Genomic DNA, 18981 nt, shown 5'->3' with positions numbered 1-18981 from the left:
CTAATTTACCCTAATTTCTTTGTGATCATCAATAATTAAAAGAAATAATTTTATAAGAATTACCTACAATAATATTTTTGTCTTTTTGGACCTTTAAAAGTATTATACCTTTAAAAATGAAACTGTTTTTTTTTTCATGTTCATTTAAGTTTGATTTCGGCAATACAAGTAATATTATATTTTAAATATTTTTAGATATTTTAACTGAAGTTATAAATATTTACACTACTAAGTGGTACTTTGCAAGTACCCCCAGCATATTATACCTGATTATTGTTTAAGAGGAGTAAAAACGGTTAATAAAATAAATCTTATGATACTGTTACATTGTTATACAAAGCGGCTTTAATTAACGCAAAACGGCCTTTACAATTACTTAAAAAAGGTGCAAAAGTACAGTAGAAATTAAAGGTCCCATAAAGTTGAAAACATTGTTTTTAGCAATACCCAACACAACGGTTTCCCAACTAAACAAAAATAACAAAACGCAACTGGCACAAATTATGCAATAAGCACATTACCTTTGTTGTTTAAGCCCTTTCGTGTATCCACATCACTTTCGAACGTTCAAAATTGCGCACTGCACTCACAACGTGTTCACTCAATAGCAGCCGTCACAACACTGCAAGATGTTTGCGAAACCTGCGCGGACGCAACGCAAGTCCTTGCCCAAACTGCCTGACCTCCGTCATCTATCAACCTTCCCCCTAAAACAACCGAAATCACCCACTCAAAAGAGAGAGGGAAGGCTCATCGAAGTTGGTTGTACTTAAATGATGATTGAACACTATCTGGCCATATGCAGGCTTCGATTGATGCGTGGTTCACTGACTTTCCCGAGTGGTGGGGAGTGGTCTTATTTACCAGGAAAAGGGAAAATAATGTATGTAGGTAACGACCTTGATATGTGGGTGGCACTTGGTAAGCGAAACATATCGTGGCATTCACGGCCGTCGAAGAACCTTTTACTTAAATGGGAATAAACTCAGTATTTACGAGGAAGTACTCAACCTAGCCAGCGTTTTTAAAAAGTCGCTTTTGTCTAATATTTTCAATGGACGTTGCAAATTTTTAAGTTGGTCACGCTTTATAATTTTGTCACTGTACACTGGCGGCTTGTCTAATGACAATTTTACATGCTTAGCGAAACCAAATGTAACAAACAGACATCGCATTTTTTAATTTTATTTTCTTGAATCTAATACCCCGTTTAGACTTGGCCGTTTGAAGTAGGACAGTGAGCACGGCAATGTTGCCCTAAATCATGCCGTGGCATATCATGTAACACTCACTCTGCTCTAAATCATGACTTAGGCAGTGGGGCGACACTCCTCATTTCGGCTTTTCCCGGCTCCGTTCGGCTCAGCATTGCTCCGAGCAATTATGAGAGTTCGCACAACTTGACATCCCTATACGTGCATGATCACAGGATAAGATAATGACTTGAATTTTGACAACCCTAAATGGCCGAAAGGTCGTCCCTGAATCGCTGTCAAACTTCGGTTTTGTAGGAAGTGTCATTTCTGTACGGTATAGTACCTACTATTATTTATTCTATGATTTAGGGCAGTGAGTGTTGTTGACACTGTGCTCAATGCTCATGCTAGGTACCGCTGCTGCCGGTATATTGCCGGCATACAAGACCCTAGCGCGCACGTGGTGCGACACTTTAAATTTGAGGTAAGGTTTTAATAATAAATGTAATGTTAATTAATATATGACACATTATTACATATTTTCAATAACAATTAATATACATAATGGATGTATACAGAGAATTACTATAACGTCTATAACTAGCTTAAATCTAAAATAGGCCCTTGAGGCTTTGTACCAAGCATGCTGGCGCCTTTCCTCGTTGTATCGCAATATGTAAATCTGTGACCCAAAGGGACACAAATGAATTTTAAATCAATTTGTCATACAGTTTTTTAAGTTTTAAAAGGAAAAACGGGAAACTAAATTAAGGCTATGTTGCCTCGTGTAATGAGGGAATTTTAACCTTCTTTTAATAGTACCTTCTGCACTTGGGTAGATGATTTCATACGAAGACGACAATAAAAGCGTCAAAGGCATGTCCTGGAATTCGAGACCAAATGAGGTGTCTATCCCAGAAACGCCTAAAAAATATATTGTATAAAAAGACCATCGATAACTACCTAGGAATATAGCAGTGATTGTAAAAAGTTCGCCGGAATATGTGTCATTATATTGCCAGAGTATTTGTCAAAAAAATCTTTGCACATATTGAGTCCTTGAAAACGATGACTCGCCGATTTACACAGCTAACGTAGCGATGGCAAAAGTTTAAGTTTTGCTTCGAATTAATACTTCATTTGCCACATTGCAGGATTTGGACCCCTGCGACTTATGCATGTGTCCAAATTTCATAAAGTGGCTAACACGACAAAAGAAACCCCGGTCTCGGCTCTCGGTCAAAATGGGCCGAGGTTCTTGCCGAGACCAATATAATGGTCCAAAGTGTCCAAATGCAAAGACTGAAGGCCGAGCTCCGCGTAGGGCTGAAGGCCCGAAGCGTTCGGCATGTGCTTCCTGCAACTTCCACAAGTATCTTAATTAAGGCCCTCAACACACGGTGCGTGAGCGTAAGAGACGCGTAAGAGTCGTGGCAGCGTATTGTAAAAACGTTACGAGTTACAAGTACGAGACGCGTATAGTTCTGGGCACCAAGCGTCGCGTAAGCGTAATCGTGTTATAAGTGAAATCCTATTAGTTGAAATCATGGCGTCACTGGTGTCATATGTCTTCGGCGGATGTATCGACGATGCCAGAAGTTTTGTTTTTTACGCTTGTATTACGCTACGCCTGTCGTACTGACGACAGAAATCTCATACGCTACGCTACGACGACGCTTCGTGTGTGGACTTATTTGAATTTGTACGAGCTCGTAGCGCTCTCGTTCTACGTGCGTATTATGATACGCTTACGCGTCTCTTACGTGCCGTCTGCTGAGGGCCTTAGATAGCCGAAAGCCCAGCAACGCGTAGGGTCGAAGGCACGTAACGTCGGAGAAGGCGCGTCTTTAATTAGTGTTAAAGCTCGAGTCAAACTTAAGAAAAAAAATACAGCTTGTTAATAATCGTACGTATTTAATTTTTTCAAGAAAGACCTATGAAACTATTTTTTTTTTCTAAATCTGTCCATGACTGATTAGTAATCAAGTCGATGCGTCGTTTTATGCGGAAAATTATCGCCATCTGTCATCGGTATATTCAATTCCGAGTAAGTAATAACTTTTTTGGAACGAATTTCCTTATCGCAGGTGAAAAACTAAACGTAAAATGGCGGTAATGCAAACGTTTTCGCGCATCTCATGCATCCGTTTTTTTTTTTTAATTCAGAGTCTAGTTAGAGTTGGGGCCGACTGCCATATCGTTCGATATCAGGTAACATGCGACATTTGTCAGAATTGTTTGCAACTGACACTTCATTTCGAATAAAACGTCACATCCCGACAGATTTTTTTCTTATTTTTTTTTATGCAATAATGGTTACACTGCATTTACAGCATAAATAAACCAATACGCCGTAAAACTTAAGCTAACAAAATATTTCATTTAAATAAAAACATAATCACTGTGGAATTCCTATCATCCATCGTCTCAAAATACTTCAGACACTGATGGTACACGGTCGTCCATCTCCATGCAAGCAAATCACAATCAGGTACTGACGTCAGGAGCGCATTGAGTAGTGTCAATGCTCGAGGGAGCGGCGAATTTCTGCGCGACAAAGTGCGCGCCGCGCTGGCACCGCCAAGAGTTGGCGCACCCGTGGTCTTAGATTAATCCTGGGAACATCCGGCACGTGCAGTCTGAGCACGCGACTCACGACATCTGGGCAGTCTGATTCACCAAGCAGCATGCGATAAACGGTAACTAGTAATTTGCAGTTACGCCTTACTTCTAGAGTTGTAAACGAGTGCTCCAAGCAAAAACTTATTCGGATATAAAAATTGGTAAAACCCCTACATTTTCTTATATAGAAATCTAAGGAAATCCTTTTGAATCTTCTCTAGAAGTATCCACATAATTGACAAGGACTCCAACTTGCTTCTCACCAATGCGTCAAAGACAAGTTTTATGGCTTCAACATCTCGGAAGTGCAAGACGTTACGGATCATGAAGCTTAATACAGAAATCTAAGAAAATCCTTCTGAATCTTCTCTAGAAGTGAGGCGTAAGTCAACTCATATGGGATGCACACAATTGGTGAGGCCTCCAATTTGGTTCTCGCCAATGCGTTAAAGACAAGCTTAATGGCCTCAACATCTCGGAAGCGCTAGACGTTGTAGATCACGAAGCCTAGTCATTTGAAACAGCTATCGGCTAGCGTTCGTATATGATCGTGGAATGTAAGACGTGAGACAAAGACCAACCCAATATCTTTCACAGAGGAGACTCTGTCTATCCTGTCAAGTCCGAGCGTATACTGCGCAAGTAGAGGCGCTACAGCGTGACTGAAGGCCAAAAGAGGCCAAAGCAAATCTCTTTGATTATCAGATATGTTCTAAATTTGATTGTCATTAAGGTATCGGTTATCGATAACGTAAAGTTAAAATTACGATGCACCTACAGATATAGGTTTGTTAATATAGGATAGGCCGTTAGATTATCGTTTCTGAATATACAGGTTACTTTTGTTATCACTGAACAAACTCTAAGGGGTGAATATGTAGGTCATACTGAAAAAATGTTACCTATGGGGCCAACCCGGAAATCGTGAAATAAAAATCAGCTATTCTATAGAAAACATATATATACATTAACTCTGATTCACCGAAATGTATGATACGACAGAAAAAGCATATGATACTTATGGATGTAGTTAAACATTATACATAATATCTGTCAACGCTAACCAACTTAGTAGTTTATGTGACTGCTATATAATAAAAGGTATTAAAATACACGAGTGAGGGTTTAAGAAACGAACGAAGTGAGTTCCTCAAAAGGATCACACGAGTGTTTAAATTCCTAATTTTATCTACGCATATAACTTTTTATGATATATTCACTAACCCAAATTACAGCCAACGTTGGGGCATAGTTGATCTCTTGGTGGAACTCACGGATATGTGGTGGCGTCACCGAAATATTTTTATAGCTTTTAACACGAAACTTTTTTTTTAGTTCATTCAGAAACCAAACAGTCATATAAACACATTAAAAACGCAATACAAATAAATGTACTGCAACAAAAGAACAAGGCAACAAAAAGACCTGGAGGTTCATACGTATAAGTTATGTTAACTGAAATAAGTACTTATAGGTACAAGTATTATCTAATGTATAAATCAAATGTATCAGATGGAAAATGAACTGCATACAACATAAATATATAAGTACCTGGGTACTAAAACAACTTATGTTTAACTATATTTTTTAGACTAGCCAATGAACTTCGAAAGCAATCTACATCGTATAAATGTTTATTATAGTAACTCGGAACTCGTCTGAAAAAAGTGTGTCTGGAATAGTCCTTCACAGAAAAACTGATATGAAACAGCGATCGAGGGCGTAAGGGGAGAAACTTATACTATAGTTACTTTAAAAACAACAAAACAAATTCATTTTATACTTAAAACGAATTAAAAGATAAACTGTACGTCAAATGGCGGTAAATGAAAACTTATTTCAGGCATGTCACTTTTTTTTTTAAATTCAGAGACAACCTAGAGTCGGGGTCCTATTTCCGTATCACTCGATACAAACCAACATGCGAGATATTGTCAAAGTTGTATGCAATTTACAATTTACATCTCATTTCGAACAAAAAGGTATCTCGACTGATATTAGAATAGAGGTCAAATCGAATTGCTTTTTTTTCAGAGATGTTCCAAATTTGAATGTCATAACCAAATCGATTTTGACGTAGATATGAAGCAATTACAACATCAACACAGATAAGAAATTTGTTATAACAAAACAGTTTATCGTAATGTTGGCCATTATTTACGGATTTTGAAGGCATCATAGATGGTTTATGATATGTGTGTAGATAAACAACTTAACTAACCCGATAAGATATGACGGTGATATTACCTTTTACTTATTCTATAGGTTATAAATTATAAAGATCTTCCATTTTCGTTACGTAAGATAAGGACAAGATAATTATATTGTACTCATATGAAGTATTCATTAGTCTACTTTTATTTTCCATACTAATTTAGGACAATGTTTTGGAACAATACCCAAAAAATATTTATAAAAAACACGGAAACTAATCGTTGTTTAATCATGAGGGAAACCTCATTACGCGGCATCTGACTTAGACATAGAGGTGCTATTAACGTATATATGCTGACTTGCTCGCACGCTACCGTGTACACGAGGGTAGGACAGAGTACAATGAGTTATCGAGCGTTTCGCCCTTTAATTGCCAATTACGCAGTTTTGTGCAGAATAGTGCCTAACCCACTTAACCCTCAGTAGGACGGAAAATAATCTAACACTTTACCACTTTTTATAGAATCATTCTTAATTTTTACAAAATAATTATATACTTCTTTGAATTTATAAGATTATCTTTCGTAGGTTAAATGCAGCGAGTGCATAATGGATTTATGATAAAAATTGCACGTATCCAAAAAGAAACATAAAAAAAGTCTAAGTTAGTTTCTGTTTAACACGATCCCATAATGCTATTTTTTGTTAGAAATACTATAATCTAATTGTTAACACCGGTAAAATTTGATTTATCTGTGATTTAATATATGATTGATAATAGTATCTTGAATATCTTAAAATAGATACTATGATAAATATAGTATCAACATTAATATCACGTTTTAGTTTATCTTAGCGTACGCACGCTTAAACGTGAGAAATGTACACACCGGCAGTATGAGGGTTCTGGGATTACATTTATATGCACACAGTTTGATTGCCAAATTTGTCCTTTCTTAAAATAATTATAGTCAAAACAGATGCCTTTTGTAGTCAACAAATCTGATAATTAGATTGCAGTGATACGAGTAATAAAAAAGTAGATAATTCGTCGGATAACTAGAATAGGGATCCACAATCCATCACAATCTGAGGGTCTACCGCGAAACAAGAAAATCAAAATGTCGTTATCTAACCTCTCTATCACTCTTGCAAATTCAAGTGATAACGAGACAGATAACTAAATTAAGATTTTCGCGTTTCCCGGTAGGCCCTTTGTAAACAAACCGCCTTGATGCATCAATTGTTATATTTAATTATCTGTGAAAACTTGTCAAAAACAGTTTTTGACAAGTTTTCACAGATAAGGCACAGTATGTATAAGTTAGTCTATGGTTTACGTTGAGTCCCGCCGAGGTTTGCCCACCTTAGTAGCCGTGGCTTGGTCTCCCACGGTGAAGCGAAGAGGCAACCAGGGCCGGCCTGAGGTGCTGGCTGGCCCGAGGAGGACGCTCCAAGTGGGCTTGATAAGCGGTGGACCGTCGAGGAAGAGGAGTGTCGGTATTGCGGTTAGCCGTTCTCCCTATCCTCGACGGCCGAGGTGGGATCGCAGGGGAAGAGGCGTGATGGTATCACGATGCGCCACTCTCCCTATCCCTTGCGACCTTGGCGGGGCCGTTCCGCTGTAGCGGCGTTGGTGGGGCTGCAGAGGAAGAGGAGTGTCGATGTTACGGTGTGCCGTTCTCCCTGTCCTCTGCAGCTGAGTTGTGGTTTGCGGCAGAACCATGGACCTCATCTGCCGCCGGGCGCTGGGGAGATTTCTGGCGCCCGTGGCCTCCTTGTGGCGGGCTCGGGGGGGTCCGCTACACTGCAGGACGGAGGCCGAGGAGGAAGGCGCGTCGGACCATCTGGCGCGCCTCGCGTGAAGGGCCTTCGGGCATCCGCGAAGGAGCCGCTCGCGGGCGGCTGCCGCCGGTGGGGTCGCGGATGAGTACGCAAGTGTTCCCGTAACCCCACCAATAAGGCGGCGAGGTGGCATATGGGGGGTTTTTAGTGGGTTTACCGTGGGCCTCTTTAGCCTAGACGGGAGTCCCACATAACTACTCGGGTCACCCCCCGCACCCGGGTGGTATGCGGAATGCATTTTCCCCCCTGGAAAAAAAAATGGTTTACGTTGAGTGCTAGTGCTGCACTCTGATTGCAGAACATTGCAGTAATACTCCCTATTATATTTGACGATCGGTCTGGCTTAGACGGTAGTGAGCCTGCCTATGAAGCTGACGGTCCTGAGTTCGAATCCCGGTAGGTAAGAGAATTTATTTGTGTGATGAACACAGATATTTGTTCCTGATTTCTGAGTCATGGATATTTTCTACGTATATACTTATGTATTCGTCTATATAAGTATGAGTTTATCGTCGCCTCGAACCCATACTACAATTTTTGTTAGTTTCGCGCTAAGTCTATCTGTGTATAATATTTACAATACAATACAAATATTCTTTATTGCACACCTCAATACAGAAACAATACAAATAATACAGCACAATAAGAAGAGGTAAACAACAGGCGGTCTTATCGCTAAAAAGCGAATTACTTATTACTTTATTATTTATTTATTTATTTGCATGCCTTTTCGGGTCATTACTTGATTAAGTAATTGCATTTCTGGCATGTTTCTACACTTTTACTTACAGACCAATTCGAACGTGCAATGATTTATAAATCTTTGCTGATATGGAACCGATATTGGAATCATATCAGTTGGCTGTCATTCGCGCGTTCATTTCGCTGAGACTATAGAAAGAGGAGTCCGACAAGGCGATCCAATTTCTCCTAAGTTGTTCTCGGCGGCCTTAGAGATGATATTCAGCAATCTGGAATGGAATAAAAACGGACTCAACATAAACGGCGAAAATCTGAATCATTTGCGTTTTGCAGACGATTTGATTGTATTATCAGAGGTCTAGAAAATTTAGAACAAATACTACAACAACTATCATACCAAAATATAATAGCAAGCCTTTCAATTAACACAAAAAATATCAAATATATAAGGAGAAACTACGTGGACGAGTATGAATACTTTTGTCAGCTAATATGTAGCGACCAGTTATACTCTCTAAAGATATAAAGAGGTGATAGAAAAAATCCCAACAAGATTTTGGTTACTTAGTGAAGTAATTACAAACCTGGACATGCCAATAAATTAAAAAAGGAAAGTCTTTAACACATGCATCCTGCCGTGTTTAAAATACGGATGCCAAATGTGGGCACTAACTAAAAATTAACCAATAAATTAAAGTATGTCAAAATGGAATAGAGAGAAATGGAAGTAAAAAGAATAGATACAATAAAATTAAACAAAATTAAATATATAGCTAAATTGAAAGATGCGAACAAAGTATGTAAAACACTAAAATGGAAGTGGAACTAATCAATGGACTAGAATGATTACAGAATGGTACCGAATAGGTTGTAAAAGAAAACAGGGTGGTCAATGGAAACGCTAGGAAGATGACCTTAGAAAAGTGGCCGGCACAGAATGGATGAGATTCGCAAGAGAAAGAGAGAAATGGAAATCTTTAGAGCAGGCATTTGTAGAAAGACAAACTGTTGTTAAAAAACCCAATTGTCGGAAAAGAAAACCTTAATATTGTTTATCATCATCATCATCATATCAGCCCTTTATCGCCCACTGCTGAGAATAAGCCTCTCTTCTAGTACGCCACTTATAATATATATAATATTGTTATCACCGTAGAACATTGGGCAATTTTTTTTTTTTCGCTCAGACTTGTCCGCACAATGCCGAGCGTAATATGCCTCGCAATAAAAATCGAGTAACAAATTAAGTAGCATATGTTACTCCGTAATTATTTCATTGGGTCAACTTTATAATATATTTTTTTGTACTACAATAGCACATAATTAAGATAAGTTAATAAATTCTTTGTTTCATTAGCTTTATAAAATAGAAAAATCGTGTCAAATGCTTTAGTATAAGCAAAATTATCGATTTTTGAATATAACATGACACTGTGCCGTCGTATCTACAAAAAATCCGAGGGATTCAGGGCATTTGTTAAAATTAAAATCATGCGAATGGGTAGGGGAGCCCAAGAGGTGATTTGTTGGAGTTACTCGAGCGTGTAAGATTAAGATATAGAAGATACCTTGCTGATGTTGAGTATTTCTACCAAGTTTGGGCATGCCATGCCACCATTTTTGCAGCAGCAGCATTCACGACTGCGGCGAAGCAAAAAACCGGTTATATGGGTGACGGACCACGCATAATAAATGGTTTCACATAATTCATATCATAATCAAATTGCAAAATAGATTTAAGTTATTACTTTGTTGGTAAACTTAAGTTTTAGTTGTTACTCGATATGACGCTGATCTGTTAGTGTCAAAAGTGACATTTCTTTAACCAAAAACTTCACTTTTGACAGTGACAGATCACTATCGTATCGGAAACAGATTGAATAACTAAAACTGTAATTGGTCTATTATCGGCCAGATTATTGTTTTACACATAGAGGCCAATTCAAACTTACAGTTTGATATCAAAATTATATTTGAAATGATATCTATATAAAAAAAAGATATTGATATCTATGCGGCTGTGGTGCATTAAAGACTTGAGTTAGCAAAATTTCACTTACCCCCCTCGTTGCACAATATAATATTACACCCTTCAGACTCTAATTTTTTTCTATGTATACCTATTTGATATTTCTCATCATTCAACCGTGCGGCTCGCTCACGGCAATACATGTACGGACACGTACAAACAAAATTCATGTGAGAATGACAACTTAATGAAATCAGTTAGATATCATCTTGTCAAAGTTTATGTTCGACTTGGCCTCAGGGACTGACTCATATACGGGTTATGTCACCTCTTGCTCGCGAGGCGTGAAGTGTGATTCATTGTTGTGACAGCCATGACCCGAATCACTCGCAGCTCGCAGTGCACAAAGTTAGTCGACCCTTGTAAAATTGGATACTTAACACTAAATTTCCCAGTTTACTCTTATTACTCAAGCGTGTAAGATTATATGAAGCCTTATAATTCCTTGCTCCCTGTTGAGCTGAGCCTAATATACGACTCAAAGTACAGGTCATATGAGTTGGCCTCCTTAAGTACACCTCTTTTATTTTTATGTTTACGAGAGACTAGTGGCCATGGCAGATGTTGTAGATATAACTGACACAAGTCGAAACAGACCCGTGGAATTCTATATTTCCTCAATCCCAATTCAAAAGTAAAATTGTGATATCAAAATTATCATTTTATTCTCATTCGCCCGCGCACCTCGCTCGCTTTACGAGTCCCAGCGGTTCTCCATGCCAAAAGTAGTTACGTACGCTCTTATTTTAATTGACTAGCTAGATCGCTCTGAAATTTTGTACTCACAGTGGGATAAGATATATCTATCTAGTCCTGCAAGGCTAAGATGGTCCACTCTTTATCATTTGTCACCATACCTATCCCGTTCTAACAAGTATGTAAGTGCGAAAGTGACGGGCATAGTGACAAGTGATAAAAATGGAACCATGATGCCGCCGCTGTAGGGCTAAGATGGTCGGCTCTTTATCATTTGTCACCATGTCTGTCACGTTCTAACAAGTATGTAAGTGTGAAAGTGACAGGCATAGTGGCAGGTGATAAAAATGAAACCATACTGCTACCGCTGGAATTAGTTTATGTATCTTCAGGTACCGTAGTTAAAAAATTAAGCGAAAAATTAGTTCAAATTTGGCACATAGATCACTATTCCATAATATAATAAAGGGAGCCTTGTGAAGATAAAAACTATTCCACTTATTTTCTACATATAAAGTTCACAAAGTTGGACTACTCTATTCGATAATTATGTATTTTTGTCAATTTATAGTTTTTATAAATTCTTCTAAACACAGGAAACCATACATTTATTCACTTATAAGTTTTGATCGCGAGGTCTACAGCTACTAGTATATTTTGAACTCAGTCAGTACCGAGACTTTGCGGAAAGCTATTTTCAGGCGTTAGAGAATTTCACCGAAAACTCCTTTGTGGGATATTCGCAATAGGCAATCTAATATTAAAAAGTTTTAAAACTCATCATGACAATTCTAACAATCCCAAACACAACTAACTAGTTTACGTTGCTTTAAAATTTTAGCTCAATTGGAAATCAGGAAGTGGGTCAATTTAGCTTCTAAAATTTGGCCCATAATAACAAAATAACTAACAGGGCAGGTTAAATAAAAGCTTGTAAAATACACACGCTGAATTTGGCTACGAATTCAGTCGAATGACAATTCACTCTTAGTGTAAGGCCTGAGTGGACACTGGAGTTGGGAGTGCTGCGGGGCGAGGCGTGCTGCGTGCATGTTAAACAAATGCTAACTTAGGTATAGGAACGGCCTTATTAGTGCACGCAGCTCAAATCACTTGTGAGTCCGACGCCACGCTGCACGCCTCGGCGAACGCTCCACTTCGAGCGTCCACTCAGACCTTACTCTTATTTAGCCGATACTGAAATAATAATTCCTACAGAGTAGGAGAATTTGAGGGTTGGATTCCAAATACCTACTAATTAGGTACACAATAAAACCTAATGCTTTATTTATTATTATTAAACCTTTGCCTTAGGTATTTATTATTATTATTTATTAAAGACAACAAATGGTCCAATCAGTGTTAGTTGATCCTAGCCTATGTTAGTACTTAATAGATTAACATAGATTTCTGACCTTAGTTTCCACAAAAAAGGACAATCAACCATATTAGCTATCATATTTAAGAAACTAAATATTACAGCTCCCACGTACCGTTCCACCCACGTTTTCTTGCGGCAGATAGCGTGGAAGCTATCTGTCCGCGTCTCCACAAACATAGTCGACGCGCTGCAGTATCGTGGAAGCCGGAGCGGAGTAGCACCCTATGCGTTGATACTGTATAGGTACGCAGAGCGTTGTAAGCCCCCTGCATGTAATTGACCCACAGACTTAGCGAGTACAGTGATGTGCAGTATGCCTTAAATTAGGTTATTTTGACAGAATTTGTACGCCTTTGATAGGTAGCTTAATGTCAATGTTTCACGCAGGATGCATAATGTTCTATTTTAGCTCGTTTAAAGGTTACTTTCATTACTCGAAACTAGCACAATTCCAATCTACCAAGCGATGTGAAATGATACTTTAATATCTAATATCAGAAGACAAAATAAAGAATGTTCTTCAAAAATTATTTATTATCATATTTAACAATCAATCACATAGTTTCTGAGAAACAGGTCATTACAATAAACTTTGTAACAGAAACATTCAAACGCGTATCTAGAAGCATTATTAACATTTTCAAACCTGTTTACTGTAATACATAAAATACTAAGTTAAACCAAATTCATATATATGTACTTATATCATTTTTAAAACACAGCGTAATAGCCTTTGACAGGAGCAGATTGTTCATCTAAATATATAATATAATACAAAACATTCGCGTTATACGAACAAACAACGCACAGCCGAAGGCGGTCTTCACATTGGATGCGATTCGCACGTCACTCGGATGTGAAAGCGCTGTCACACTCAGCGATAACCGCGTAAACCATTGAAGGTACCTAGTACCTTGTAAAGCACATATAGACTGCCCGACTCGAACTTTGGTTTGGTATGGTTCCTTCAAACAAAAACGTCACTTATGACACTGACATATCCACGAGCCAAATAGTATCTCAAGCAAAGTTTTGACTTACCTTATAGTTAGAATCGGGCCGATGTTCTTCAAGTATGTTTGGAAGTTCTACCCCTAAGGAGATGAACTTGTAAGTTTTAACGACTCAGAGTCGAGAGTGGCAAGTCTAACTTTAATAAGTATGTAATAAAATGACTTACTTACATACAATTTGCGCACGAATTCTAATTTTAATAAAACATCTTTTAGAGACTCAGACATATGAATATACCATAAACGAATCAATTAAGTTTTTTTAAATCGAAAGTTGCGTCACATGTTTCACTCAAAAAATATAAATAAATGAATATAGGACATTATTAAACAGTACCCCTAGTGTAAGTTTTATCGACATCATAACGTAACGAACGCGTTTGCGTTAAGTGTCATTTTGTATAGGATTTTGAGTTTCCAAAACGTCCCGCTCTTTCTAAATCACATACAAAATGAGACTAAACGCAAACGCGTACGTCACGTTTCGAAATCGAATTTATTTACACTAGGGGTACGGATTGACCAAGTCCCACGGTTTCGACTTAAAAGTGTGATTGACACGTTTTAATATATTTAATGTGTGTCGAACTTTTTTTTATTATGAGAGCTCTGCTTTCAGTGATTTTAAATAATTAATAAATATTTTAATGGTACAAAATAATGTACAATAAATAATTTGTCCTTAAATAACTATCACAATTATTAAAGCTGAAGCTGTGCTTACGTACAACTCGTAAAACAATGGTTTGTTTACTTCAATATTTAACGTTATCTTTTTCTTAATATTTATATATTAAGAAAACGATATGTTATAATATATAAGTTTGTATTTATATGTATTTATATCCAGTTGACACAGAATAATATAGTGTACGTATTAAGGCCATGTCATGGCCTACATTTTCATTTTGAAAAAAAAACGTAAGGGCCCGATCCATGATACCTGTATTTTTTCGTATATATTTTACTTATTCATCACTTGTGTATGTTGTTTATAAGAATATATATTTTTTAATTCTATCAATAAACTTTTCATCATACCTGTGAATGGAGTTATAGCCCATTTTATTCCTTAGTGAGTTAGGTTTATGTCACTTAGGCATACGAACCAAGAAAGTTATAGGTGAAATAAGTAGGTATTTATTTACAACCAGGCAATCAATGAGCCTTACTTTAAAATTACTTTTTTTTTGGTTATTATGAAACAAATATAGCTGTTTCAAATATGTTGTAAAGTGTTGTAGATGTGCCGAATGAGCATCTGCTTTTAATGATTTGATGTCAAACAATAAACAAAATGGCGGACTACCGTCGAAATTTAGGCATATCAAATAAAATTATAAACTTGAGGCATAAGAACATAAGGCTTGAGGCATAAGGGTCTCATGTAACGTATATATTTTTGTATACCTAATGTGACAACATGAATAAATGAAAAGAACCCTCTGCCGACCAGGCATAGGGTTTCTATTGACTGTCGGTAAACATTTTAGACAAAAGTTCTTCCATTATTGCACAATGTACTATTTTTATTTTTATGAAACTGGCCCCTAGACTAAGATCGTGTACAGTCGACGTCAAAGATTACGTTTACAATTTTGCACTTTAATACTGCTTTATAATAAAGCGAAAATGTAAACATATATTTAACGTGGACTGTATACACATAAACTACTCTTATAGGTAATAAATAGTTTTTATCATAATATATTATTATTAAGTAAATTGGACAGACGTTTCATCCAAGGAATTTCACTAACATGTCATACCTACATAGTTGGTGTTCACAATGAATAAAATTATTATTATTTATACTATATAGCTTCCAGTTAAACATATGTTCCTCATACATATTATTATTTCTGTGCTCAGATCGCAAGTAGCTCAAAAATATTTACATTTTAAAAATTTGTGCTTCATTATTATTTGTACAGCTTATTATTTTAATATTAAGATTTAAAAGGAGATTGCCGTGTCACGCATGGAGGCCCGTATTGATAAAGTAAGTCCTGTAGGGCTAAGATAGTCGGCTTTTTATCATTTGTCACGTTCTAACAAATATGTAAGCGCGAAAGTGATGGGTAAAGTGACAATTGATAAAAATAGAACCATGCTGCCACCGCTGGATCAGTTTAATTAAGAAGTCGAATCTAATTGTGACGACAATAAATTGCACAGTGTACACATTATGTACCTTCCTATCACCAAGTTTATAGATAACAACGCAGAAAAACCTTCTATTGTAACGAAATCTAAAGTTACTCTCCATAAATTTAATATAAGTAGAGGGTTCTAAATATATAAATTTCTTGTTTTTGACCACTCTGTCACGCTTGTATTTTTGTCTTCTATTAAATTAGTAAAAAAAGTCAAGTGCTATTGCATGTATTTCTAGGTGTAGATCAAATTTTATATGAGAAAAATTAAAAACTAAATTTCATCCCATACAAAAACTCCACACCGTCATATATTTTGGAGGCAAAAAACAAGACAACGAAAATAATTTTGACCCAGAGAACAAAATATAACCTATTCCTTTGATTTCTCTAAAATATGTCCTCTAAACGAGAAAATATGACTAATTTTGATATCACTCTTCATATCAGAGATGTACTGTATATTGGCTTATGGGGTATCTAATATATTTATTACAAAGGAATAAAGTAGAAGTACTATGTAGTGCTCGACGCTGCACTAGTCACCGACATGGGCACTTTATTTCATGGAAATATAGGTTAAATTTGAACATCGAAGATTTTTCTGTATTCGAACTTAATCCTTGTCACTTTGACATAAAGTGCCCATGTCGAGTACTAGTGCAGCGTCGAGCACTAGTACTTCTACTTTATCACGCATACATTCTATTAGTTGATATTTATTTAGAACAAGCGTCTAATATCAAAGAAGAATTAAATATTAAAATAATACAACCAATTATTTATTTTAATTTCATTTAACATGTAGTTTGATGAGAAGAAAATTAAGTCCTGGCACTAGAGTGTCCCTATTTGGAAACAATAAGATTGTTCAGAATTATGGTAACTTATTATTATTTATTTGTTTTATTGAAACATTATTTCACAATACAAATGGCGGATTTAATGCACGAAGGCATCCTCTACCAGTCAACCATGGACTAAACCGAGATTAAAAAAATATATAAATAGATAAAGCCTATACTTGTTTCAATTTCTACAAACAATAATCCCATAACTCCAAAAATGCTCTTAGTTTTCAAATAACCCTACATATATTTTTGTATACATGATTAATATAATATATATCCTTGAATACGTCTTATTCCGCCGTATGTCCACAAGTACTGTAACGCTAATTGACAATAGCTTAATGATGTAAGCATCCACTCTGAAGACCTACCGCGATCCACGTTCGACGTGTTGCCTCTCTATCGCACTTGTAATTTTTTACGTAAGAGTGACAGCGAAGCAACAAGTGGAACGTGGTTCGCGGTAGACCCTGCAAATTACGGCAATCTCCTTTACCTATGTAGCCTATCACCTATGTGTCAGGCCTGAGTGGACGCTCGAGTTGAGCGTGGGGCGGGGCGTGCGGCGTACACGTTAAACAAATGCAAATGTATTCCTTAGTGCACGCTGCTCAAATCACTTGTGGCCCGAAGCCACGCTGCACGCCCCGCCGAACGCTCTGCTTCGAGCGGCCACTCAGGCCTTACACTTAGGCTGTATATCACGCGCACTTGTCTAAAAGCGACTTGGTTTATTTACTCCTACATCTACATGTTTCTGAAAAAAAAAACACTTCCAATGCGAGTTTTTTGCCGACTTACTCTTTTTTTTAAATCCACAATTGGAATTCCCATGCTTCTATTATTATGTCTTGGGTATTCTTTATCCGGTATTCATTAAAAACCGGTACTTAGATCAAATATATATAATGACCTATTTAAATTCTAATTAAAGGAACTGGAGGTTACAGAGTTAGAAGGATAAAACGGTATGTTATCCGGCTTATTCTGGTTTTAATAACAGGTTATGATTTATGAATTAAATCTGAATTACATGATATTTCTTCAACCAAAAACCTCACTCTTGTCACTGACAGATCAGATCCATAACTACTCGATCTAATTCACAGCCCGTTAGTGAAATCCGAATGAGTTACGGCGGCAGCTAGCGACTATTATCTTTGTCCTTATCTCTTTTACGCAATATTGCCGTCAGATGGTCGAAAAAGCTGTCGTTGCGTGATTTGTAGTTCAAAGAAGTTGTTACTAGAGAGGTTATCAACAGTATCAACACTTACGATGAGCAACATCTTTCAGTGTAGGTACTAACGGCTTAGAGAAATGAGAAGTCAGCATAGAGTGCTCACTTCATACATCGGTTTTGATACCAAAACGCTTGTTATTTTCAAAGTCGACATCTAGCATCGAGTAGCGGAATGGTCAGTACTGTTACTTGACAATTGATTTTGCGCCGAACGAAAAGTCCAATGCTCAACTATTCTCAGCTAATATTATAACCGGATTAATCGGAACTGAATTTTCAACTCCTACATGTAATATTAGTTCTAAATGGTTGTCAAATACAATTTTTGTCAGTCGCGCCACCCAAGACATCTAGTGTCAAGTTACGGTACTGATAATTCCTCTACTCGATGTCGACTACGAAAATGCTAACAGTGAAGGAGCAAAAGTCCTCCATTATGTGTTATCTATAAGTCTAGCAGTGCCTTTCATGACTTAACGTGACGCTCATGTTATGAAGACGTCTTGGTCTTCAGCAGAAGGACCGGCCAGTACATAGTTACGAAGAGGAGGAACAGCGCGGGAAACACAACCCGCGAGAGCTTGTCGATCTCTCTCCATAACACACGCTCCTGGCCCGTGTCCGCGTCCAGCCAAGCTACCTGCAAACAAAAAACTGATTAGTAAGATTATTAAAAAAAACACTTATTATAATAAAAGGGACATAAAGTGAGGAAATTAGAAAGGAATAAAAGATTAGGCACGCGGCACGAAACTTGCGAAGAAAGATTTCAATATTTCACGGGTTTTTACGTTTTTTGACAATCTCTCTGAAAATTTACCTACTACTGTTTAAAATTTTGCTAGTCAAATCCTTTAGCTAAGCTAAAATAGCTAGATTTAATACTAAAACTATATACATATAGTTTTAGTATTAAACGATATACTCGGTGTTTTTTTAAACTACTTTAATTTTAAGGGTGCATTACTTTCTCAAAGACATCGGTTGTTAACTCCATTTCCAAGATAATCGAAAAATTTTAGGGTTTGAAACGTTTTAATTAGTGTTTAGGATGAGTTTATGCATTTGCTACCTAAACGCAAGTACAGTCAGC

General features: G+C 37.1%; 2 protein-coding genes across 3 annotated transcripts in view; both read right to left on the bottom strand.

Moving 5' to 3' along the window:
• LOC133517446 (proton-coupled amino acid transporter-like protein pathetic) overlaps nucleotides 1–1174 on the bottom strand; it is a 74753-nt gene extending 73579 nt beyond the window's left edge. The window contains exon 1 of the mRNA XM_061850774.1: nucleotides 522–1174. The gene's annotated coding sequence lies outside the window, so the exon portion shown is untranslated. The remainder of the gene's footprint in view (nucleotides 1–521) is intronic.
• Nucleotides 1175–13141: 11967 nt separating this feature from the next.
• Nucleotides 13142–18981, bottom strand: part of LOC133517447 (glycine receptor subunit alpha-1) — an 81740-nt gene continuing 75900 nt past the window's right edge. For both annotated transcript variants that reach the window (XM_061850775.1, XM_061850776.1), the window contains one exon: nucleotides 13142–18528. In XM_061850775.1, the coding sequence (XP_061706759.1) occupies nucleotides 18379–18528 (150 nt within the window). In that variant the 3' untranslated portion in view covers nucleotides 13142–18378. The remainder of the gene's footprint in view (nucleotides 18529–18981) is intronic.

Source organism: Cydia pomonella, chromosome 4 (genome assembly GCF_033807575.1).
Source record: "Cydia pomonella isolate Wapato2018A chromosome 4, ilCydPomo1, whole genome shotgun sequence".
NCBI classification, from domain to species: Eukaryota; Metazoa; Arthropoda; class Insecta; order Lepidoptera; family Tortricidae; genus Cydia; species Cydia pomonella.
This window is presented reverse-complemented; position numbering and strand designations above follow the sequence as displayed.